At 49.0% G+C, this 25411-nt stretch overlaps 1 protein-coding gene across 9 annotated transcripts in view; it reads right to left on the bottom strand.

Annotated features, from left to right (window-relative positions):
* Positions 1–25411, bottom strand: part of RPH3AL (rabphilin 3A like (without C2 domains)) — a 140634-nt gene that overhangs the window by 67182 nt on the left and 48041 nt on the right. For 8 of the 9 annotated variants that reach the window (XM_039886252.1, XM_039886253.1, XM_039886257.1 and 5 more), the window contains 3 exons: positions 20009–20119; positions 16207–16350; positions 13434–13563 (listed from right to left, as the gene is read on the bottom strand). In XM_039886252.1, coding sequence (XP_039742186.1) covers positions 13434–13563; positions 16207–16350; positions 20009–20085 — 351 coding nt within the window. In that variant the 5' untranslated portion in view covers positions 20086–20119. The remainder of the gene's footprint in view (positions 1–13433; positions 13564–16206; positions 16351–20008; positions 20120–25411) is intronic. The other variant, XM_039886255.1, reaches the window with a different exon arrangement.

Here is a 25411-nt window from a genome sequence, read left to right as displayed (position 1 = left end):
AGCCACGTTAGCATAAACTCCTGGCCCAAGGCAGGAGACTCCCCACACATACCTCAGTTCAGCCCTCAGATCAACACAGCAAAGGGACATTTCAGTCCTTCAGCAGCCTCATCTATCCCAGAGGTCAGCACTGTTTTTTTGGACTCTCCAGGTTCATCGTAACTCTGAAAAGTTCAGTTTACATGAAAATATCCTCTCCCTTCTCTACGCCCCCTCCAATACCAAGGACACAGTAAATATCCTCAAAGCCAGTAAATACCTGTTGCTGAAACGGATTTTTTTATTTGAAATATATAGCTGACTAGACAAACACCCTTGGGCTTCTTAACATTCCAGTAGCAGCAGCACTAATGGTCAATTAGGGACCCTGGTGATGTGCAGGAACAGAACTCCAAGGAGAACAGTGACAGGTCTGGGCCAGGTGCAGTCAGGCCTGACCCTCAGGCCTCAGAACTCCCAGCCTGGTGTTTCATTTGTGCTGCTAAAGTCAGCAGCCTGTGCCTAGGGAATGGACTGAGGGCCCTGGACACCATGTGGAGGTGGTTAGACTTCATTATGCAGGCAGTAGGGAGTCACTGAAGACTTCAGGGGGAGGGCGGGGCACACTGATCGGAGTTGTACTTCAGCAAGTGAACAGCAGAGGAACAGAGAATGAATGAGCTGGAAAGCGAATGAGACTCCACCACAGGTAGCTGGGAGCCTGTTGGGGGAGGCCCTGAAGTGGCACCCCAGTACTTAGGCCTCACTCCCTAGAGGGCTCAAACTACACCCCTGTCTGTGCCTGGAAACTCAGAATGGCAGATATGATTCCTGGGCAGAGGGATGTCTGGAAAGGACTGATTCTTTCTTGGTTTGGAGGCCTGGACGGAAGTGGGGTTTGGGAGAGAAGCTGGTTCCCTCTTCTCCCCGCCCCCTGCATCAGCAGGACAGGTGCCCTGATGCCCTCCTGAGGGGGAACAGAAGGACCGGCTTCTGTTAAGGTCAGTGAACAGCAAACAGCCATGCGGGAAAGGTTGCAGCAGGAAAAATGGGCGATTTGAGATCAGCAATGAAGAATTGCAGGCCTTCCGAAGTGTGGCAGCTTGCAGGGCACAGCCAGTGAAGTGAGGCCCATGTGTGCTGTGCCCGGCCACACTACGGACTGGAAATGTCATTATCTGTTATTTACCACAACAGAGGACAAGAGGCTGCACAAAATTACCGTTCTTGGTAACAGCTGCTAAACAGATTTGCCAGCGCTGCTTCCTGCTGCCTGCGTTCTCTCAAATCTACCCTGACCCGACCCAGAGAAAAGAGCCACGGAGCTCCAGTGGCAAAAGGCCTGAGGGGATGCCACACAGATGTCTCAGAGAAGAAGCCCAACTGGTGTCCTCAACCCTAAACCAAGCATACAGTTTTGTCCACTCACCAGAGGCTGGCCTCACGGTGACCCAGGTATATGACTCAACAACCATAAACCCCCTGCAGACCCCCAGAGGTGTGACAAACCAGGGCAAGGCCCCAGGCCCGCTCTGCGGAGGGCCTGCCTCAGGGGGGCCCAGGTGCCACACCCTACTGTGGATGGTTGGCTGGAGGGCTTTAATCCCCTCCCCAGTGTTGGAGGGAACTTAGACAATGGCCTTGGCACTCAACTGGCAAGCTGGCGCCAGATATCACCTTCCTTTGGGCTCTCCAACATGTCTTTAGCTCTCTTTACTCCCCAAAGGGTATGTGGGAAAAGTTCTAAACTGAGCTGTAAGTAATTTCGAGGTCCCAGCCAAGCCACCAGGGGCAAGTCACCTCCCTGAGCTTCAGTTTGTCCACCTGGAAAATGGGTGTAATTGCTGCCTTTCACCTACGTACCTCTGGGAGAACATAGCATCACAGAAACATCAGAGGCGGGGTGAGGGGTCTTAGAAGCACATGCCAACCCCCACAATGGCTTCCCCCTGATGAGAGGACACACTCAAGCACAGCCTGAGCCAAAGAGATTTGGGAAGCGAACCAGCCACAGCTTCAAAACAATAAACTATGCTGTGTCTGGAGGCACAGAGAAATGAGTTTGAGCTCACAGCTGTGGCTGCTGCCATTCTGTGTCTGTGGGGGCCCCTGCATGCCCTTTAGGAGCTGGTCTGAGGTGGAAGTGCTGCCAGGGCTGGACCGAGCCTGAGCTTCACACGAGGAAATTGCTGGAAGGGCGTGAGACACCCTCTCCTTCAACAATTCCCTTTTACAGGAGAGGACTTAGAGCCCCAGGTGGGGGCAGGGGTTTTTATCCAGGGCAGCATGGGCAGTTCAGCTGCCACTGAGGCCATGTCTCCTGACGCCCAGTGCACTTACTACAGTTGCAGGCATGGCAGGCACAGCTGAGATGTGGGTGCATTTCACCGAGGGACCAAGGCAACACTGCCCCCTGCACTCCACCAGCTATGTCCCTCCTCTGATTTATACAGGGGCCAAAAAGCCTTCTGAGAAATGAACTTGACCCCCATCCTCAACTAGATCTCAGACATGGGTGGCTATGAGGGGCAGGGAGAGTGCTGAGCAGAGGAAGGCAGCAGAAGCCAAACTGCAGAGCCCTGTGGACCTGGGAGAGATTCAGATAGAGAGAAGAGGCCAGATCTAGCAGGGAGCAGGATGGGGGGTGTCTGGAGTGAGAGAGGGTGGGCCTGGCCCAGCACTCACACCCCAGTCCTGCTCCCTGCAGGGCGTGTGAGCAGCCTGGAAAAAAGCGGGGCTTCTCCTTATATCATATAGCGACTAAAGATGGCATTAGATTTCCATGCACAGACTTGAAAGGATGTCTTTAATATGTTATTAAATGACAAAAGGAAATTATAGAGCAAGGAGTATATCATGGTCCCATTCAAAAAATATGTATGTATATACACTTGTGAACATCTCATGTGTATAGAGATGGACAAATACCCAGGCTGCTAAGGTCAGGGGCAGGGTGAGGGTGTGATAATATTTTATACACTCTGTATTGTTGGGTTTTATAATTATTGTTACTATGTGCTAGGCACAGTTTCTAAGAGCTTATCGTATACTTCTCTCATTTCAATAGTCACATCACCCCTGGAGGGGACAGGAGATGTCACTTCTGGAAACAGAAGGAAAACTGGGGGTCCAGGCACCGCCAGAGCTGGGACTTGGGGTAAAGCCCATGTTGGGGTTGAGTCAAGATGGAGCACAGAAGCCCTGAGCTCTCGGTGGTCATGCTGAAGATGGCCCCGGCAGGGCCGATCTGGAGTACAGGCTGGTGCCTGCCTCACAGCTGAAGGCCCAAGTTGGGGTGGGGTGGGGGGTTTGAGAACCTCCTCTCTGTGGAGGCGCAGCTCTCACCAACCTCTCTGTCCCCAATGCCCCAGAGAGCAGCTTCCCCAGCATTTACAAGGAAAGCTCCTTCTCATTGTGACTCCCTTATACATGGGTGACCTGACTGTACACAACAGGTGTCCAGTGACTGGTCCTGGCTCACTTATTGTACAGAGAGGCTCTGATACTTCAATAGCATGACATCCCTGAGGGAACAAAATGTCACAGAAATGTCTCCAGACAGGTCATTTAGTCAGGTTCAAGGGGAGAAGATGGTTGCCCCCAACCTCACCTTCCCACCATGCCCCACCTGGTGGGAGTCTGGACCCCTGCTCTCTCCCATCGCTTCGGTCACCTCCATGATGTCCACCTCCGGGCTGCTGATCTCACACCAGGGCCCCTCTTTGGACTATCAGCCTGGGACCCAGCCTAGACTACACGGACCACACAAGGCTTCCCCCAGGAACCTCAGCCCTACCTGCACCGACGTGCCCACCAGCCCCTCCCACGCCTGCTCCTGCCCAACCCAGCCCTGCACAGCAGGCTCTAAGCACAAGTGTGGCACACCAGGCAAAGCCATCGGAGATCCTCATTTCATTCTCTCCCCTCCCCCTCAGCCTGCCTCCCTCCACACCTGCTCACTCTCCCATATCCTCGAACCATTAGCTGTGCCAAATGCCCATCGGTCCCTGTACTTCTTCTTCATCTGCCTCTACAGAGCTGCGCCTTCTCTTGCCTTCCGCCAGCACCTGGTCTGCATCCTTTCAGGCTCCGCTCAAACATGAGCTCCACTCCGCAGCCTCCCGCACCTCTCTGGGTGCCAGCCCTGCTGCCCTTCACTCCATGCCTCTTGTTCCTATGGTACTTCTCACGTTGTGCTGTAGTGTCTGTCACCAGTGGTGATCTCCTGGAGGCAGAGTTTGCATGAAGGTGAGCTAAGTGGGCAGGGTCTCTAAAAGGCTGCAGGAACCGATCCAGTGACATAAGGCTGGTCTCTCTCCAGGAAGCTCTGGGCCTTGCCTCCAGTGGTCACAAGGTTCCCTGATCCCATTCTGGCTCTTGGCAGCTCAGGAGCTGCCTTTGACCTTGAAATGAAGGTCAGTGCTCAACAGGGTGAACAGAATGGTCCCTGAACTGTACAAAGTGGCAAGAAAGAAGGTACTCTGGGGGAAGAAAATCCGCATCGCAGGCACTAGAACAGCCAGAAAGAAGTGTGTCTTAATGGAGTTGTTCAGATCGTCAGACTCCTGGGCAGGCAGATGTTCCAAGATACTGCATGGTGTCTCCGTTCGGCAACAGCAGCCAAGTCGAGTCCTGTCAAGCTGCCTGGGCGATGAACGAGCAGGCAGAGCGGGCCCTCAGGGCGGGCGAAGTAAGTGACTTTTTCCGGGAATTTAGGAAACATCAGTAGCTGAATGAAAAAAATCCATCTTTGTAACGAGGCACAAACACACGTTTCCTACATCTGAATTAGGTTGTTGAGGAGAAAGGACACTGTGAGGCCAATCTGGAGACAGCTCAGATGAAATGGCTGCTGCTTTGCGGCCACACTGGAGGGACAGAGGTGCTGAGGGCTGCGTTTGGAAAGGGAGCCGGGCACACGGATGAGTTTCGCCGGACCTCATTCAGGAGGGAGACCCTGAGAAAAACTGCCCCTTCCTCACCCTCGTGCACTGTTGGTGGGAATGTAAAATGGTGCAGCTGCCCATTTTTGGAAAGCAGGATGACAGCTCCTCCAAAAATTAAAAACAGAACTGCCACATCTAGAAACTCCACTTCTGGACATATGCCCCAAAGAATTGAAAGCAAGCATTCGAAGAGATATTTGCACACCCATATTTATAGAAAAACTATAGCTAAACCGTGGAAGTAACCCAAGTGTCTGATGCCAGAAGATGAAGAGATCAACAAAATGTGTTACTTACATACAAAGGAATATTTAGCCTTAAAAAGGAAGGAAATTCTGACACGTGCTACACAACACGGATGAGCCTTTTAGACATTATGCTAAGTGGGATAAGTCAGTTACAAAAGGACAAATACTGTATGATTCCACTTATATGAGTACCTAGAGTAGTCAAGTTCATTAAAACAAAACATAGAATGGTGGATGCCAGGGGTTGGAGTGGGTGGGAATGGAGAGTCAATGTTTAAAGGGTACAGGGATTCAGTTTTGCAAGATGAGAAAGTTCTAGAGATGATGGCGGTGATGGTAGCACAACAATATGAATGAACTTAATGCCCCTGAACTGTACACTTAAAAATAGTTAAAATGGTAAATTTTATGTTATGTATGTTTTACCACAAATTAAAAAATAATTTAAAAAATTGCCTCCTCCTATTTTGGGGGACTCAAGTTAATCCAAGGAGCAGGGTGGGACAGCCCCCACTCTACAGACCCAGCAAGGGCCAGGCCACAAAGCTCTGAAGGGTCATTTGTGGGGTCCTCTCCCTCACATGCCTCCCTGGCCTTCTTTCTGTTCTTGCTTACGCCGCCTTCTTGCCAACCCAGTACCTCGTCCATGCTGCTCCCTCTGCCTGGGACACTTTCTGCCAGATCTGATTTTTTCTCGTCATGGTTTAAGCTCAAATTCACCTCTTCATAGAGGCTTATGTTGTGTATCCAAAATAAAATAGCTGCCTTCTCACTTCCTCCCCGCTAGCTCTTGTAGTGCCCTATTCGCCCTGCCCCTCGTCTTGCTTTTTATGTTTTTGTCTCTTTCTGGAATTATTGTATTTACTTGTTCTTGTCCATCTTGCCTTCCTAGAACGGTCATAAACTCTATGGGGTTGATGTAGCACAGTGGTTAACAGCTAGGATGCTCAGAACCAGGCTGCCTGGGTTCAAATCTTAGCTCCACAACTAACTAGCTGAACGATCTTGAGCAAGGTACTTAACCACTCTGTGCCTCAGTTTCCCCATCTGTAAAAGAGGGATGACAATAGTACCAACCCCATAGGGTTGTTAGGAGGACTGAATGAATTACCATGTGACAAGCCCTTAGAAGAGTATCTGGCAGAGTAAGAGAAGTACTGTCTCTTATTATTACCTAGTAGCGGTAATGAGGTGAGGCCACCTCCTACCTTGCTCATCCCAGTACCTCCAGGGCCTGGCATATAGTCAGTACCCAATTAAATGTTGTAGAATGAACGAATGGAAAAATTCTGCAGAGAGACAAGCTCTTCATGAAACTCAATTTCATTTGCAAGGATTGGCCTAGAGAACTTAGCTGGCTCCAAAGGAGGTAAAAGTCTCCCCAAAGGGCTGCCTGTTCCTCCACCTGCACAGGCCCTGGCCCCTTATGGTGGGCTCGGCCAGACCAGGTGTTTAGCTTTTGCAGTGGGAACATCCTGAGAACCTTCGGGCTGCTTCTGAAGGTCCTGAGAAAGTGGCTGGAAAAGCTATTTTCCCTAGCGGTGGTGAGGGCAGCCTGCCAGCCAGCCACTGGTGGCACTGGATGGAGTACAAGGTGGACAGGGCCTTCTGGGTACTCTTAGGGTTCCCAACGTCATTGTCCATGTTGATAAAGGCACCGCTCCTTTACCTTAAAGTGATTTCTGTGTTTGTTCATTCTTTTTTTCTTCCTTTCTTTATCCTTCAAAATTCTGATTATTTTACCTTTCATATCTAAATCTGAATTCAACCTGGAATTGACTTTTGTGCCTATTGTGAGATAAAGGTCAAGATATATTTTTTCCATATGAATATCAAAATTACCTCACATGTATCCAAAGACCATTCTTTTTCCCCCTGCAACCAGTGTCTCCTTTGTCATAAACTGGACTTTTTTATTTTCTCTCATTTTCGTCTCAGGTGTATAGAAATATTGATTTTCTTGTATGCATACTGAACTTGTATACAACCTTGCTAAATTCACCTACTAATGCTAGCCATTTGTATTTAGATTCTTTCAGCTTTTCTAGTTACATAATCATGTAATTCATGGATAATGACAGTTTTAGCTATTGTTTTCCAATTCTTATGCCATACATTTATTTTTCTTGCCTGACTGCACTGGCTAGGCCTGCAGCACAACGTTGGATAGAAGTGGTGATAAAAATACAAAGAACTTGTCTTATTCCTGATTTTATGAGAAAAATTTTCAATATCTAACTATTGAGTAAGACGTTTCTTCTGTGTTATTAAGAAAGATGTCCCTGCTTCTCCAAGGAAGAGGAAGCATGAGGCCTGAATGCTTTGGTCTGAAGGAAGGGAGGGCAGCACAACACAACAAATGCCCCTGGGGGACCCAGCTCCCCACGACCCAGCTAGGTGACCTGAGCAGGCCACACTGCCTCCACTGGGCTCCTGTCCTCTACCTGTGACTAGGGAACAGCCTCACCTTCCCTGTTTCCCTTACAGCTTTGTCCTGAGGACCAAACAGGATGACTTTTGTGAAAGTGTTTTATAGACTCACGAGGTTGAGACAATGGTCTCAGCATTCACTGTTGGCAAGAGCGAGGATGGCCAGAGAGAGGGTGCAGGAGACCCTGAGCTGGGGGGTGTGTGTGTGTGTGCATGTGTGCACATGTGGGTGTGTGGTATGATGGGGGTGAGGAGTGGGGATCAGGTTCGGGCCTGGTCCCTTCCCTCCAGTGCCTCCCCATCTTGATGCCTGACCACCCCCCTCCACCTACCTGGACTACCCCTAAGGGCTCTGAGCGGAGTGCAGGGCTATGGGGTTGCCTTGTTCTCTTTCACAGGGTGCAGCACACATTACTGAGACCCCTGTTTCATGGGCAGGCTCCTCTGCATCCACATTGCAAAACACATTTTGGCTGAGACCAAAAAAACTCCTATTGTTTCGCTTGCATGGTAATAACACCATCCGGGGCTCAGGCAGGTTTTCCTGCAGCCCTGCCCCACCTCCCATCGTTGGTGAAGCCCGACTCTAAATTAAACTGAAAGGTGGCTGACTCAGATCCTAAGCAATTAGGAGTGCCAGGCTTCTCTAATTAACCAGCCAGCCCCTCTGCCTTTCCACCACAGCCCTCCCAGAATGAGGGCAGACAGCCTGGGCGTGCAGGCCCAATTACGGAGGGGATGCTGAGGGGAGGGCCAGCATCATGGGTTCCACCCGCACGCTCATTAGCTTTTGCTGCTGAAAGCTGCCAGGGTTTTTGTAGGGGATGGCTCCATGTGGCCAGGAGCACCTGAGGACCTGCCCCCCAGACCTGGATCTGGATACTTCTCATGTCAGAGATCTCCCCAGCATCCCTCCTCAGTAGCCTGCCCATGCCCACACATTTCTGGGGACCCAGGACTGCAGGACATTGAAAAGGTGAGGAGGTGGAAAGTGGAGATTGAAATGAACAGGGAGGCACCCCAGATACTGGTGAGCCCAGAGTGGAGCACTCCTGATGCCCTGTTAGGCCAGTACCCCGTTAGAGTTCTCTCAGGACCCCAGGGCTGCCTCCATAACCCCAACCACAATTGTAATTAATTATGCATAGTCATTTAACACCTCCCTCCCAGAGGGCAGGGATCTGTGCATCTGTACACTGTATCCCCTGTGCTTGCGCCAGTAGGCGTATAAGTATTCGTTGGATGAGTGAATGAATGACATTGTCCTCTCATTCCAGACACCAGAGAGCCACTGCAAGGACTAAAGCTTTGCTTTAGTCTGAGGCTAAATCTGAGCCTCCTTCCAGATTCTCCAAGTACTCAGCTCCTAAGTGAACAGCACCTAGCAGAGTGGCCCCAGGGTGTCTGTGTGATCATCTGTGATCATCTCCCAGGGGGCCCGGAGCCCTGTGGGCTTGCCCACTCTGATCAATGCAGCATGGCCTTCAGAGAACTCTTCCTTAAACAAGCTCCATCTCCTACACAGATATCGGCTCTGTGCCATGTCTTCAGGTCCTCATGGTCTTGCCCCTGACCTCCTCCAAGGTCCCTTGTTCCTAAAGTCAAATCTGATGTCATCTCTTCTTTCTTCTTTCAGCACATTTCTCCCTACCCTCAGAACCTTCCTCCTCACAATCAGACGCTTGCCCAGCCCCTTTCCATCTATGTGCCTCTTCTGTGTTCTCCCTTCCCTGCCTGGAATGCCCTTGGCTCTGTTCTCAGCCTCTAGAAGCCTTCGGGAACCTGCTCTTCCAGGCAGCCATCCTGATTGCTCTCAGTCCGGGAAAACCTGGTCCCAGCCATGGTCGGTGTCACTTTAGAGAATAATGTCTCTCCACTTTGGCCATCAGGACCTGAGAGAAATGACTGTTTTGGACACTTCTCCTTTTGGATTCCTGTGACCCAGAATTAGCCCACAATAGGCTGAATAAATGACTGTTAGTTTTATATGAGGAACTTGCACAGAAATCAAGGAATTCGATTTGCCTGCTGGATCAAGACATCCTATGCTGCAGAGCTACAAAGACTTTATATAAATTATGAAAAATATGAGACTAACTGTAGGAACTCCAATTTTAAGTTCAAGAAAACATGAATTCTAATAAGGAGAATGTGGGGTGCTATGGGCCAAATTGCATTCCATCACAATTCCTGTGTTGAAGCCCTAACTCCAAAGCGACTATATTTGGAGACAAGGTCATTAGTAGATAATTAAGGTTAAATGAGGTCATAAGGGTGGGGCCTGATCCAACAGGACTGGTGTCCTTGTAAGTAGGAGAGACTAGAGTTTTCCCTTCACCATGAGAGAAGGTGGCGTCCACAAGCCATGAAGATGGCCCTCACCGGAAACTGAATTGACAGCACATGGATCTTGTACCTCCCAGTCTCCAGAACTATGACAGATAAATGTGTGTTGTCGAGGCTGCCCAATCTGTGATATTTTGAAATGGCAGGCTGAGCTTACTAATACATGAGGTGTCACTAACCATCTTCTGAGATATATGGGAAGTCAGTTCCATTCTTCCTAACATGCGGGCAGTCTAAACATCTAGGGTCTTGAGGAGGACTGATAATAATAGCAAAAACAACAGGTATTCTTTATTGAGTGTTCAAAATGGACACAACACTCTGCTAAGGGCTTCCCTGCATTAGCTCATTTATTCCTTATACCAAGCCAATAAGCTTTGTTATCCCGCTTCCAGATGAAGAAACAGGCTCAGACAGGTTAAGTAACTTGTACAAGGTCAATGCGCTGTGGCCAAGCTGGGTCCACAACCAAGTTCGTCTGCATGGGACCAGCACTTATGGCAAGCCCAGGAGGCCCACCACCCACTCACCATGCAGAGTACACCAAGTGGCCTCTCGCTCTGGCCCAGTTGCATTCTAGGACGCTCTTTCCTTCCTGGGGCCCTGACTCATGCCCTCTAATTCTTCCCCACCTGCCTAGAATACACTGACGAGACTGATTCTCTTAGCATATGGTCCCACCCCTGTGCTGCCTTGTCCCCATCATCTCCCAATGATAGCCATCGCTACCTAACTTCTCTCCTGCTTTCACTCCATGCCCCCTGCAATCCAGCTCTAGGCTAATCTCTTACAAACAAATCAAATCACATCACACCCCTGGTGTCTCATTAAAGTTAGAATCAAATCTCAACTAACCTTGACTTATGAAGCTCTGTGTGATCAGCTCTGCCCACCTCTCATTCCCTCTGCCCCAGATGCCTTCACTAGTTCCTTGAATATGCCCAGCTGGTTTCTGCCTTAGGGCCCTTGTGTTTGCTGTTCTCTCTGCCTGGAACACTTTTCCACCCAGATCTTCTGGGGGCAGCTTCTTGCTTGTGTTCAGGTCTCAACTCAGAGAGGCCTTCCCAGTCATACTATACCACATCCCTCTGTTTTAATTTATTCACTACAGAGTCTTCAGACTACTAGATATTATTTTATGTTTGTTTATTTACTGTCTCTCTTCTCCTCCCTTTAGAAAATAATCTCCAAGAGAGCAATGATTTTATCTATCTTGTTAACGGTATCACCAGCATCTAGAACAGGGCCTGTAAACAGTGGAACCTCTACTATTGAAAGAAAGAAAAAAAAAAAGAAAAAGAAAGAAAAGAAAAGAAAAGAAAAGAAAGAAAGGAAGAAGGAAGGAAGGAAGGAAGGAAGGAAGAAAGAAAGATGACACAATCTTCTCAAGGATGGATGAAGAGAATCACCCAAATGCCCATCATTCAGCTGTGGCCCTAACTAGCATATTCTCCCACTTTTATCCAGAAACAAGTACCCTCAGAAGCCCAAAGTGTTCCTCGCCTTGCCACCCAAACCAGGACCAAGTTCTCTGCTGCAAAATAAGAACAATTTCAAATGGAAATGTCCTCCGGACTAGCCCAGTGCTCCTGGGTACCATGGGGGTGGCAAGAATGTCTGGAAGAGCATTTTCTCCCAACCCTACATCCAGCTGAGGTCCTCCCCTGCCCCCCTCCCACCCCAGGAATGCCACTGTGGCCTAGGAAATGGCTCTCCAAGGAGCAGCTGGCATTAACCCTTCAGCAGCAGGGGCAACAGCCTGCCTCTGTGGCAGAGGCCCCAGACTTTTCCAGGGGAAAGAGATAAGGCTCTGCACCCTTGTCATGGTCCTGCAAACCTGAACATTTACAGTAGTTGTGGGGTTGAGGGGCAGAAGGAGGAAACAGACTGCTGGCCCTATTCTCCCAGGCAGAAATCACAAAATATAATCCCACCTGCCCAGGTGCTGAGAACAAGACATTCCCAGGTCCCTGCACACACCACTTTTGTTGATATCTAGTCTCGGGCCTATGGCGGGCTTAAAGAGGAGCTGGTACACAAATGGGCATCCCCCCGACACCTAGGCCCCTGCCATACCACCACTGTTCCGAAGACCCTTCACTAGTTAATCTACACTCCTCAGCCCAGTTGGCGACATGTCCTAGAACAGGAAAAAAAAAAATGAAATCTGGCCTCCCCACTTATTAGTTGTACATAGTAACCTCTTTGCTCCTTGGTTCTCTCATCCAGCTTTTGAATGCCACTGAAAACGACCTTGCCAAGGTTGCCAGGGGCCTCCGTGTTGCCAAGTCCTTGTTTACTTTTTTTGACTTGTTCGTAGTTTACAGTCCTCTCAGCTCTCATCGTCCCACCCCACCTAGTCTTACTCCCCCTGTTACTTCTTCCTAGAATTTATTACTTCCTGAAAACTTCTTATTTATTTGATCATTTTTAATCAAATGTTTTGGTTCCCCTACCCCATGTAATCTCAAGAGAGAAGGTATTTTCTCTGTCTTATTCACCAAAATAAACTCCAGGCTTAAAACAGCGGCTGGCTCATGGAAGTTACTTGAGGATCAGTTCCAGTAAAATTAGAGTGAAAAACTGAAAAAGTGGAAGGCATGGTATTTTGGGAACAGTGGCTCTAACCTAGGAGGGCAATAAAGGGAAGTCCCATGATTACAGCTGTGCAGCAACTAGTCTAATCTTGAGCAGGAATAAGAATCTAGAAGTGTTTCTGGCAGGAAAAAAAAGAGGCTCCATGCAACAGAGAATAAAATTGAGATGCTAAATAATCTTGAGGATCGAAAGGCACATTATCCTTTGGTCAATAAGAAAAAGAAAGGCAATTAGAAACTCCAGGAAAAACAAAAAGTTATTATAAAACGTATTGGACTCAATATGAAAAATTTAATATGTAGCAGAATTTAGAACAATCAGTGGAGTACAATAAAAACAGTAAAAAATTCATTTGACCTTGCTGTGAAGATCATTCTTCTCTGAGAGGGCAAGGATCGAGAGCAAACAAACACTATGCAATCCTAGCATACTATTTGGCCCTGAGGAGAACTGTATTTACTTAATAACAGCTAATAATGTTGAGTACATTATATGCCAGAAAAGGCCGTAAGAGCTTTGCATATAATATTTAATCCTCACAACACCCTAACTTACACATTATCATTGTCCTTATTTTACAGATAAGGATGATGAGGCATGGCACATTAAACCAGTTTTCCTCGGTCATATGGCTAGTGCAAGAGCTGTATTCACACCTGGGCCTGTGAGACTCAGAGCTCCACTCCCCACGGCTGGCCCTAGAAACCAGGCTGTTTGATCTTCAGGCTCCAATTCTTCTTAAAAAGAAGCATAGGATACCACGTGCTTACACACATATGTGCAAACACACATGCACTCCTAAGAGCCAGGATGCAAAGCCACAGAGCAGCAGTAGAGCTGATCCAGGCAGGGCAGCCAGAGTAGCAGGGCCAGAGCAGGGCCTTACCTTCCTGCAGTCTTTGCAGAACACCGACGAGCTGCCCAGGAAGCCCAGCACCTCCCCACAGAGCAGACACTGGGAGAGGCCATTCCCCAGCACGTTGCGCCTCATGGTCTCCAGCCGCTCCACCAGCCGCCTGAAGCACAGGACACAGAGTCAGATGGAATGTGCTTCCTGTCTCCACCCCAACCACTGTCCAGACACGGCTGCCGCGGGGCCCCAACACTATACAAACCCCATGTGCTGTTTTCTTACCTGGGGTACTGTTCCCTGCCTCACCTCTTTGCCTGGCTAACATAACCATTCATTTCCTCACCGATATTCATTGAGAACCTATGATGTGCCAAACACTGGGATTATTGTAGCAAACAAGCCAGAGACAAACATGGTCCCTACGCTTACGGAACTTATGCTCAGTAAAGTGAGAACGTCTAGAAACAAGTAAACCAGAAAACCGACTTCAGATGGAGAAGCACTATGAAATAAAATAAGTGGGAGGGGGAGGGAGAGGCTGAGGGGACGGGGGCATGTTAGATGATCATCAGTGAAGGCCTCTCTGAGAACATTTGAGCCGAGAGCTAGAGGATGGAAAGATGCAAGGGGAGGAAGCATTCCAGGCAGAGGGAACGGCAAACGCAAAGGTTCAAGGTAAGAAAGGGCCCGGCACGTTGGAATGCTAAGAAGGCCAGCGTGGCTACTGCCTGGTGAGTGAGCTGGAGCCTGGGATAAAAGGAGGCTGGAGGCGGGAGGAGGGCCCAGATTACAGGGTTTTGTGGGTCACAAAATGGAGTTTGAACTATTCCCGAAGGTCATCGTGAAACTACTGAGAAATTTTAAGAGGAGTGATTTGATCTGAGTGATGTTTTTAAAAGCTCACTCAGGATTACAGGGGGAGTTGAGGTGAGGAAGGCAGCAGAAGGTGCTGGGAGGTCCGGGGAGGGAGACTGGGACAGGCTGCATTTCAGAGGCAACATCGACGGATCTGGGGTGAATGGGGGTAAGAGAGAACCAAGATGACATAGAGCCTTTTTGTTGAGCAACTGGGCAGATGAAGAAGCTGGAGAAAGAAAGAAAAAGAGCCCGTTTTTGAACCTGAGATGCTGAGTGTCCAGGAACCTTCCCTGAACCCCACTAAGTCTGGCATAGGTTCCTCTCCTTGGGGTCCCATGGCCCCTTAGCCCACTGTGACCCATGTTTCATGACAACAGGTAATGCAGTACTACAATTTCCATGAAACTGGCAGCCACTTCTGTTTTTTTGGCTGCTTTATCTCCAGTGGACACTCAGTGAAAATTCTTGAATGAATGAAGGACAGAGTATGGATACATTATCTCCTCTAATTGTCACAACCCTCATTGAGAAGGAGGCTATTTTCCCCCATTTTAAAGATGAGAAGACTGAGGCTCAGAAGATATGAAGTCACTTGCCAGGGGCACACAATTCCTAAGAGGTGAAGCCCAGATCCACCCAGGCTCCCCTCTTGTGGAAACCCCATACTTTCCCGAGGCGATCAGGCTTTGCCCAGGGGCTGACAGATAGCAGACTGGGCACTGAGGCTGCCTCTACCCACATGTCCTCTAGCAAGCACTCCTGACTTCCACAGGTGTCATCGTCCCTTACCCCAGGGACCTGCAGAGCCTTGGGAGCAAACCCAGTTTCAGCCCTGGCCTGACCTACTTGTTTTTGGGGACTCTCTGTCAATACAACCCTGTGCCTCCTAACTCATGAAACACACAGGACTCACTACCTCCTTTTGAGACGATTAACCTGAGGCACTGCCTTTTGGGTCATTCTGCACCTCTGCCACACCCAGTGCTCAGAGAAGGGGCCAGTCCACTTGAGCAGCACAGGGAAGGCAGAGACAGCCGCCCAGATAGATGAGGGGGCACAAACGTGTCCCACTGCACGAGAGAGCCGATATGAAACATCCCCCAGCTCCTCACACACCCTCCTGGGGGAGCCTGAGGGATGCAACACTGGCATGTCAATCATCTGTCTGATCTAAACCCTTTCTGTAATACAGTGATAGTAATACATCATTATTATTGAGGCACACACGTTAAACTGGAAAGTAGTAGTCTTTGCAGTGGTGTTTTCGCTTTCTAGGACTGCATTTCTACAATGTCTGACTTTTTTTAATGATTATATATTTAATAGAAAAAGATAAACAGAAGAACAGGGAGATCAGAATCAAATTAACTCCTGCCCAAGGCAACGCACTGTGTTTGTGTTTTCCCACTTGTGCTTTTCTGTGTTTTTTAGATTTTCAACGAAGTATGAATTGCTTTTGTAATTAAACAAACAAAAATAGACACAACAAAGCTGTTTGAAGACTGCTTAGTAGTCAGCTCTGGATGCCTGAGGCCAGGAGAAGAGCTTAGAAGATGCTAGAGAGTGTCTCCTGTTGGACTCTGATGGGACGGCCGAGGTTCAGCCTCGACTTAAAGCCCTCCCTGCTGGACCAGAGCTGGCCTGCCCTTAAGACTGTAGAGCTGAACAATGCCTAACGCTTTTCACCACACTCATTCATTCTTCCTCACGGCTTGGAGCCCCACATCAGCCACTATCCTCATCTTACAGAGGGGTATAGTGAGGCTTTGCCAGGCTGGGTTACGCATCTACACCCCAGGGGTGTTCAGGCAGAGCTGACTCACTCCCCACGGTAAAAAGCCAGTCCTAGGACCCAGGGTGCCAGTCTCCCAGCCCAATGACCTGGCACTAAGCACCCCTGCTCTCCTCTCACTGCTCGGCTCCTGTTCCTGTTCGGAGCAGCCCTTACCCTATCCTTTGCTGCTCCATGACGTCGAGCTGCTCGGCCCTCTGGATGACCTGCAGGATGGCCTCTAATTCAGCCGTGCTGAGGCACTGGCTCTTCCTCTGCTTCTCTGTCTGGTAGGTATGCACAGACCAGCCTGTATGCAGCCTCGAGAGAGAACAACACAGAGGCCTTGAGGCCACCCCAGTGCAAACCCCGGCAGCCCCGCTGCATCCACAAAGCCCCTGAGAACAGTTTGGGGAGGGCCCAGCTGCTGTGTGTTGGGAGCAAGGGGCTCAGAGAACAGGGAAGACATCAGGCTCCAAAGGCTGGCTTTGCCACCCGCCAGCTGCTGGGCCCCACAAAGACAGCAGCACCTGGTGGGGCAGGAGCACGGAATGTGCCCACTGTGCAAATGGAGAAGACCAGTGCCATGGCACATGAGGTTTTGAGGGAGGGGCACAGAAGATTATCAAGAGAAGCATGCAAACCTAGATCTGAATCATATAAGAAAGTGAGGTGGAGTTAACTATGTAATAGGAAAGAACTATAATTAGGTTAAAAATGAACCTCGAGGATAAAAGAAGATTCACAGTATTTTGAAAACTAGAGGGTCCAAGGGCAGGAGGGTAACTGAGCTGCATGAGAGGAGGCAAGGACAGGCAAGATGGCGAGGTGGGGCTAGGGCTTGGCCTAGGGGACTCAGCCTTCTCCACTCCACTGGGCTGCAGGAGTGACGCCTCCTGAGGCTGAGACCTCAGCACAGTGGCGGCAGCAGACCAAGCCCCAAGCTCCCTGCCCTACGTCTCTGCTTTTCCAAGGCATTCTGTACCAGGTACTAGGAACAGAGATGGGCGAGATGGCAAAGTCACCGCCTTGGAGAACTATAACATGCTGGGGGAGACAGGTGCCCAATCAGTTACACAAATATTTATTTAAAGAAAAAATTATAAGAGCTATTCATTCAATGCATATTTATTGAACATCTACTGTGATGCCAAGCTCATTAGGTGCTAAAGATATGCTGCTGGTGGAACAGGCAGGTGGGCATTCGGAGGATGTGTAAATAAGGGGAACTAACCCAGTCGGTTACGGGGGGAAGGGCACAGCACCAGCACCACCACCCGCCTCAGTGGACGCAGCTCCTATGCAGCTCACTCTGGGCCCACTACCAGCCAGGGGTTCTGCAGACTCCTCCCACTGGACCTCCTGTCATCCTGCAAGGCAGGCTGCCTCATTTCTCAGAGGAGGAAAGAGGTGGGATCCAGTTAGATGGCTTTCTAAAGGCCAGTCAGGGGTCAGCAGGCCTCTGGGCCAGGGGAGCTCCAGTCCAGCAGCTGCTGACAGCCGTGCCAGGCTCCCCCAAGGCATCCTCTGAGCCTTATTTCCTGACTTCACCTGATCGCCCACCAAGTCCCACAAACTACATTCACCTATTCATCCTCCTCCCCAGACTCCCTACCCATGTCTAGTCAGGCCTTGACTCTCATTTATGGCCATGGCTGCCATTGAGCATCTTGTTCCCTTGCAGTGCCCCTCCATGCAGCCAAAGGGCCGACTCAAGCTGCAAATGTAGATGAGTTGCAACCCCTGGGGAAGAACCTTCAGTGGTGCCCAGCACCCATCTGTACATCCCCCATAGGGTGCCCTTGTCTCTCGGCTCCCCTGGCCTCACACGGTATGCACTACCAAAAACTGCTCCTAGTTCCCTTGTTCTGAGCTGTGTGCTATCTCCAGATCTTTGCTCACACTGTTCCCTCCACATGAGGAGCCTGACCCTCTACCTAAACCTCCTTTCCACTGGCTCACTCCTTTTTTAAGACTTCTTTGAGACATGATCTTCAACAGGAGGCTTTTCCTTGATCCCCTCCCAGATGGATTAGGAGTCCATTCTGAACTAAGACCCGGGCATAGCTCCATCACTGGGCTTAAACATTATCTTGAGGCAAGTTGGGACCCTCTGTCTCGCCTTCAGAATGTGAGTCTCTGGAGGACCAGGTCCTGCCCCATCTGGCCCCTGTCCACCTGTCCGTCTTCCTTTCACCCCATTCGTCACCTCAGTCATTCTGCGTTCGAGTCGACACCGGCCCCTCTTAGATCCTCTACATGCCATGATCCTTCTACCTCAAGGTCTTTGCACGTTCTGTTCCTTTTGCCTAGAAGCTCCTCCCTACATTTCCATCTGACATTTACTCCTCCTTCAGGACCCAACAAACGCATCACACTCTCAGTTAAGTTAGCACCCCCTTTACCCCAACTGCCTGTTCCCACTGTCCAAGAACATGGGTAATTATGTGTACGATGCTCACTCCTCCTCACCAGTGCCTTAAGACGAGAGGCCATGTTGGTCTTGTTTACTGCTGTGCAACCAAAGCCTGGCACATAGTAGGGGTCTGGAAAATATCTGATGGTGGCTGGAGGGCAGGAGGACAGACCTAGAGTTAGAGCCAGGAAAGGTAAAGTTCCCAGACTTCCTAGAGGGACTCTCGGTACAGTGCCTGGACATGCGGATTTGAAGTACTCTCCTTTAAGGCGCCTGGCATTACAAGAAGCCTGGCATTACAAGGCAGCACACCCTGGGGAGGAGATAAAAGCATTTGCTCTTCTAAAAGGTGCTACAACAGCTTCTGGCTGCTGCTGAGCGCAAGACAAGGTCAGGAAGAACTGAGGAAACACCAGAGGGGTATCCAGGGGCCCTCCCACAAGAGCACAGCTCTCCCTGGCTCCTTGTACCTAGCCAGGGAGGACACAGCATCTGGCCTGGTGTCAGAGAGAGGGAGAGGGGCTGGTTTCCTCCCTGGTCTCTCCTCCGTGCCAGGGCTAAGCCATCTCAGTAAGAGGGACAAATTAACTGTCGTGCAAAGATTCCAGCAAATCATGCAGGACTCCACTCTTTTGGGGTGTATCAGATTAATTTTTCTCTCCACCTTTGATGTTTCAGCTCTGTGTCCCCACAGGCTCATAACATCTAATTGCAAATTTCCCATTTGGGAAATGCTGACTCCTGTAATTGGCACGGTATGACAGGTAAAGAGGACTCTTGGGCTTATGTGACACCAGGAACCCCCAACTTCTCAGAGAGATAGGGAGACAGAAAGGCAGGAGAGGCATCTAGGAACCTCTGTCTCCAGCCACAGGGAGACAGCGGGTATAGACAGCTTGACCAAACTGGAGCTGAGGGGTCACCAGACTTAGGGATAACAAGAAAACCAGGACCCCAAGGGGCCAAGACAGAACCAGAGAGACTGTGACAGGAACGTGGAGGAGCTCTGGGATGCCCCAAGGCTGGCTGTGTGTGTCAGCCAGGAGGATGCTTTTCATTCATTTGATGAGGCTTAGGTCCAGCCTTAAGTCCTGTCTGCCAGTGCTGGACACTCAACTTTAAAGTGGGCTTCCAGGGATCAGAGGTGCCCCACCTTTAGGGGCTCAGGGACTGAAGGCTCAGTGACCAGTGACAGAAGGGGGTGGGGACGTATGCTTTTAACAGAGAAGGCAAGAAAGGAAGCGGTCTGGCTCCCTGCAGATAGGTGCCGGAGTCAGAAAGATCCGGATGCGGGTCCTGGACCTGACACTTACAAGGTAAGTGACTCGGGCAAGGAGCCAGACCCACTTTCCTCACCTGAGAAATGGGGATAAATTCCATATGATGGTTAAATGAGTGAAGAGGTCTGTTCAGTGCCCAGCTCAGGGTGTGGGGTGTTTATTACATAGGTACTTGTCTCCAAACTTCCCTCTCTGGGTTCCTGGGACAGAAACACGCCAGAGAGAGACTGGGAGCAGGAGGGGGAGGGAGAGGGAAGCCTGGCTGGGCCTCAGAGGTACTCACTTGGCTCGCAGGGCAAGCTGCCGATCATTGGGGCAAACCCACTGATCACTCCCACTGCCAAAGATAGTGTCCGCCATGCTTAGAACGCCCAGGCGGGGTGGGGACTCACATCTGAGGTGAGAAGAGGGAAAAGAAAAAAACACGTCATTGGCTGGGGTGCAGATGGTATACAGGGTCCTCAGGCTTCCAAACTATCCCCATACGTTGCCCCCACTGACACGCAGAATCTCACCATTAGAATCACTCCTCCAACTAAATACGGTTCCCTCCACGCTCTTCTTTCAAAAGGCTCATAATTCTGGGAGGGGTGGCTAAGTGGGTCAAGATCGGACCTGACCGGCAGGACATCAAAGGGTTAGAATCAGAGAGAAGAGGCAACTGCAGTAATTTCCAACTTAGTTGGCAAGCCCTTAGTGCATTTAATCCCTGCTTCCCTCCACATACAGCCACTGCTGTGCTTAGCACTTCCTCAGCAGAAGTGACCCTGGTTAGGGGGTAGGTAGAGAGAAGATGGCTAGACAGCCTGGGCAAACCCTACTTGGCTCCCAAACATGGAGGACCTGGCAGCAGCAGCCCCAGGTGCATGAGTGTGACTGAAGCCAGTTACCATCCTCAGCTCTGCATACAAGGTCTTCACAGACTCTGATCCCCAAGATGTTCCGCTAACAACACTCTCCGGAGCAAGAAGGAGGGCAGGGAGTGAAAGCTGCACCAGGACTGCCACCCTGCACAACTGTCCACCGGGACTACAATGTAAATGGTACCCTTGGAAATCCTGTAGGGAGGTGACCCTGCTCCTGAACTTCCTGGGGGTTTAACTTGTACAGTGTGGCTTAGCTGGCGTTCTCCTTGCCACCAAGGATATGTGTTAGGAGGAGAAAAAGGAGGGGAAGAGAGAGATGAGTTTGAGGGACTCTCAATCTTAGAACAAAGACGAAGGGCTGTACTGAGTTGTCCATACTCCCCTGGTCTAATCCCATCTAGACCAGTGTTTCTCAAACACAGGACTCTTTTACACTCTTAAAAATTACTGAGGTTGGATATCAGTATAGCAGTCCCTCAAACGTTAAACAGAGTTGCCCTATAACCCCCCAAACTACTGCTAGTTATATATCCAAGAGAACTGAAAACACACATCCACACAAAAATTTGTACATGAATGTTCATAGCAGCATTATTCATGATAGCCAAAAAGTGGAAACAATTCAAATGTCTATCAACTGATGAATGGACAAAACATGGCATATCATACAATGGAATATTATTCGGCCACAAAAGGTACTGAAACACTGATACTGGTTATAACATAAATGAACCTTGAAAACATTATGGTAAGTGAAAGGAGCCAATCACAAAAGACCATGTACTGTATGCTCCCATTTGTATGAAATGTCCAGAACAGGCAAATCCAGAGACAGAAGGTAGATTGGTAGTTATCAGGGGCTGAGGTGGAAGAAAAGGAGGAATGGGGAGTTCCTAATGGGTTCAAGGAGTCTTTTTGAGGTGATGAAGTGTTCTGGAATTAGATAGTGGTGATGGTTGCACAATTTTGTGAATACACTAAAACCACTGAATTGTATCCTTTAAAAGTGTGAATGTTATAGTATGAGAACTATATCTCATTTACCCGTTACTAAAAAAATTCTTGAAGAGTCTAAATAATATGGGCTATATCTATTGATATTTCCCATATTAGAAATTAAAATTGAGAAAAAATTTTATAATTCATTAAAAGACAATAAATCCATTAGATGTTCATATATTTTACAAAAAATAACTATATTTTCAAAACGAAAAACCTTAGTGAGGATAATAGCACTGTTTTACGTTTTTACAAATCTATGTAATGTTTAGCTTAACATAAGGCCCCTGGATGTTCATTTCTGATTTTTCATTCACTTTTTTGCAATCTGTGGTTTTCTTAAAGTGCATGAAGGACATCTAGGCTCTCACGGGTATATGTACTGAGACCGGAAAAAGGAGGAGCATCTTAATAGCCTTTCTAGATGATTGTGGCTGTTCTTTCATACTACATCAAAACAACACAACAGTCGGTTGTTTCTTAAAGATCAGTTCCAATGTGGCATCTGAAACTGTATCAATGAACTTTTCATCTTATGTGCATTTGTGAGAAGATGAGGCCAAACATCTTATTATGATGATGAAAATAGTTTCGACATTGTAGACCCCTGACCTGCTGGGGACCCCCAGCCCACAGTTTGAGAAAGTCTGTTCCAGACCAGTCACCCATTTTCGTGATGACCAGCAGGGGGCAGCGTACACACTGCAGCTCACTGACCCACACAGGGACCAAACCCACCACTTTGACCTCAGGGTTTCTCTATCCCACGCCGCACATCCAGTCATCTGTTCCCCACTATGGACCACTTAGGGAAAGAGATGTGGGTGGCGACCCCATGGCCAGGCCCAGTACTGGAGTGCCCCCATCACCAAAGCCCTATTCGGATTTAAAGTCTTGTCCTCCCAAATTAGGCTAACATATAATCCAGGAAAACACAGATGGGGTAAAAAATGATACTTATCAAACCACTTTAAACAGGTGTCCCACTTCTATGCACTATGATTTGTTTTGTTTTTTAATTTCTGTTATCTTGTGAATAGCACAGTCACACTGCTGTATAGGTGTGAAAAGCATTACTCTGTTCCAAGTAAACATTTAAAACTCAGTAGCCGGTTTCATTATTATTCTAAAATAGTAGTATGAACAAACAAAACAAAACACTCGAAGCTACAGAGAACAAACTGGTGATTGCCAAACTGGGAGGTGGAGTATTGGGGGCTGGGTGATAAAAGTGAAGGGGTTAAGAAAAACAAATAGTGCCCCCCCTTATCTGTGTGGAATACATTCCAAGACCACCAACAGATGCCTGAAACCACACACAGCACATATATATACAAAGTTGTTTCCTGTTTATACATACCTATGATAAAGTTTAATTTATAAATTAGGCACAGTAAGAGATTAACAATAACAATAATAAAATAGAACAATTATAACAATATACTATATTAACAGTTATGTGAATGTAGTCAAACTCTCTCAAAATATCTTATTGTATTGAATTCACCTTTCCACCTAAAGGAAGCAATTTACGGCTTCTCTTTGGCATATCTGATCGGCAGCATCACTGCTCTTGTGCATTGGGACCATTGTCAAGTGAAATAACGGTGACTTGAACGCAAGCACTGAGATACTGGGACACTCATTCTGATAACCAAGACAGTTACCAAGTGACAAACGGGTGGAAGCATATCCAGCGTGGATACGCTGGATAAAGGGACAATTCATGTCGCAGGCGGGATGCAGTGGGATGGCATGAGATTTCATCACACTACTCAGAATAGCACATAATTTAGAACTTTCGGTGTGTTTATTTCTGCAGTTTTCCCTTAATAATTTTGGGTCAAGGTTGACTGTAGGTAACTGAAAGCACAATAAGTGAAACCATGGAAAGTAAAACTGCGGATAAGGGGGGACTACTAAACTCTGGGAGCTTCAACAAATGGAAGTGATGGTCTCCCTTAGAGGCTGTGACCTGGGTAAACTGGGTGCCCCTGCAGACTCTTATCATTGCCTCACGGATGCCGCCGCTCCTGCTTTGGCCTGCAGGGGGCGCCATGTCTCAGGCCACTGCTCCCAGGACGGGAAGGCCCTGAGCACTCCTGCCCATCCTGGGTCAGCTGCGCGCTGTGAGTATGGCGTGGCCCCTCTTCTCTGCCAGACACCCCTACAGAAGCAGGGAGCACCAGTGGTGACCCTGGAGGGGAGAGGCAAGCCAGAGAACCTCAGGGTGGGAAGTCCATCTTCTGAAGAAACTTCTGAACCAAAAGGGTGAGGAGCTGGCAGAGGGAAGCGGGGAGAAAGAAGGGGTCCTGCGCTCTTATGGTTAAAACTTTACCTCCTTTATGGTGGGACAGGTGGGGATATCCAGGGGAAGAAAGCTGCAGCCAACCTTCGCAGCCCCAAATGGATCCCCTAAATAAATTCCTTGGGGACATACCTTATTTTTTCCCTTTGGGTCACTTCCTAGTGTGGCCAGAGTTTTGGGATCACTGGTAAGGGAGCCCACAAACTAACATTTATCTGTCCTCTGACCCATTTGGGGGCCACTCTTTTTCTTTTTATTTTTTTTAACTTTGGCCAAACAACTCCACGACCACCCACAAGGTATTTTGTTCTGTTTTTCCTAAATCTAATCATTGTTGGTTTTGTTTTGTTTGGTTCGTTTTGTTTTTGGTTTGACAGAAGAGAAAAGAGAGAGGTTAACAAACTGAGAAAAGGTCACATAGCTAGCTATGCCGGTCTACTAATCCTTAACCAGTATTACTTTCTCTGCATCAGGTCATTTTGTGCCATAAATGCAGAGGGAAAGGTTTTGGAGCAGTGAGGAAGGCGGAGAGAAGACTCAACTAGGAGAGAAAGACCCGTGAAAGTCTGGCTTTTATGCAAACTTACTGGAAGACCAGAGACAAATCAGTTACCTTCCCTGGGCCTCTGTTTCCTCCTCAGTACCCAAGAGAGCTGAGACAGACAGGAGGGGCTGCCCTGTGCCTGATTCCACACTGCCAGGTTGCAGGAGGGAGGCACGGGTGACAGGCAGGGGACTAGAGAAGGGTCCTGTGGCAGGTGGTTGGTGACTGCTCCAATCTGGGAGGTGGGATCTAAGCCCCCACCCCAGCCTACTTGCCAGGGCTGTGGCTGGCACCTTAGAAGACACAGCTGTCCTTCGCCACATAGAGCAACCTCGGGACAGATGGTGGGAGAGGAAGGGCAGCTTGAGGAGCCATATTTTAGGAAACAGCCAACAAAGTCAGCTTAGGTTCTCCAAACCTCTTCGGTCTGAGCCAGCTGCCAGCTCCCTGACTTGCCAGCAAACCCGTCTCTGGCGTCTCGCGCCCCCTTTGACCAGGGGTTCCTCTGCCAAACTGTGTTCACCACCCAACACACCCTTCCTGGGCTCTGCTCCCCATAGAGTGGGGGTTTCGAGGAGGAGGGCCCCTTCCCAAGGCCCTGTGTATTGGGCCCATGCCCTCTTAAGAGCCGGTTCCTTAAAACTCCCAAGGAGCAGTGTTGTGTGAGTTGAATATGGATGCACCCTTGGATTAATAAATGTCAGTCTTTCCTGGACAGAAATCAAATGACGCAGGAACAAAACGGAGGCTTAAAGAAGGTAAAAGCAGGGAAAGAGAATCCACGCATTCACGGGGGAAGCATGGGGCTGGCTGAGGGTCTGGAGGGGACCAGAGGCAGCGGGGTTTGTGGAAAGAGAACTGCATGGAGCTTGGTCTTTCTTTGTAAGTGAGGGGACAAGAGACACACAGGGTGGGCTTGTCTCTGATGTCCTTCCAGCTGTGAGAGAAAGAGGCTGAAGGAGAAGGGTG

Source organism: Pteropus medius, unplaced genomic scaffold (genome assembly GCF_902729225.1).
Source record: "Pteropus medius unplaced genomic scaffold, Ma_sr-lr_union100, whole genome shotgun sequence".
Taxonomy (NCBI): domain Eukaryota; kingdom Metazoa; phylum Chordata; class Mammalia; order Chiroptera; family Pteropodidae; genus Pteropus; species Pteropus medius.
Note: the sequence above shows the minus strand (reverse complement) of the source record. Positions and strands in the feature narration are given on the sequence as shown.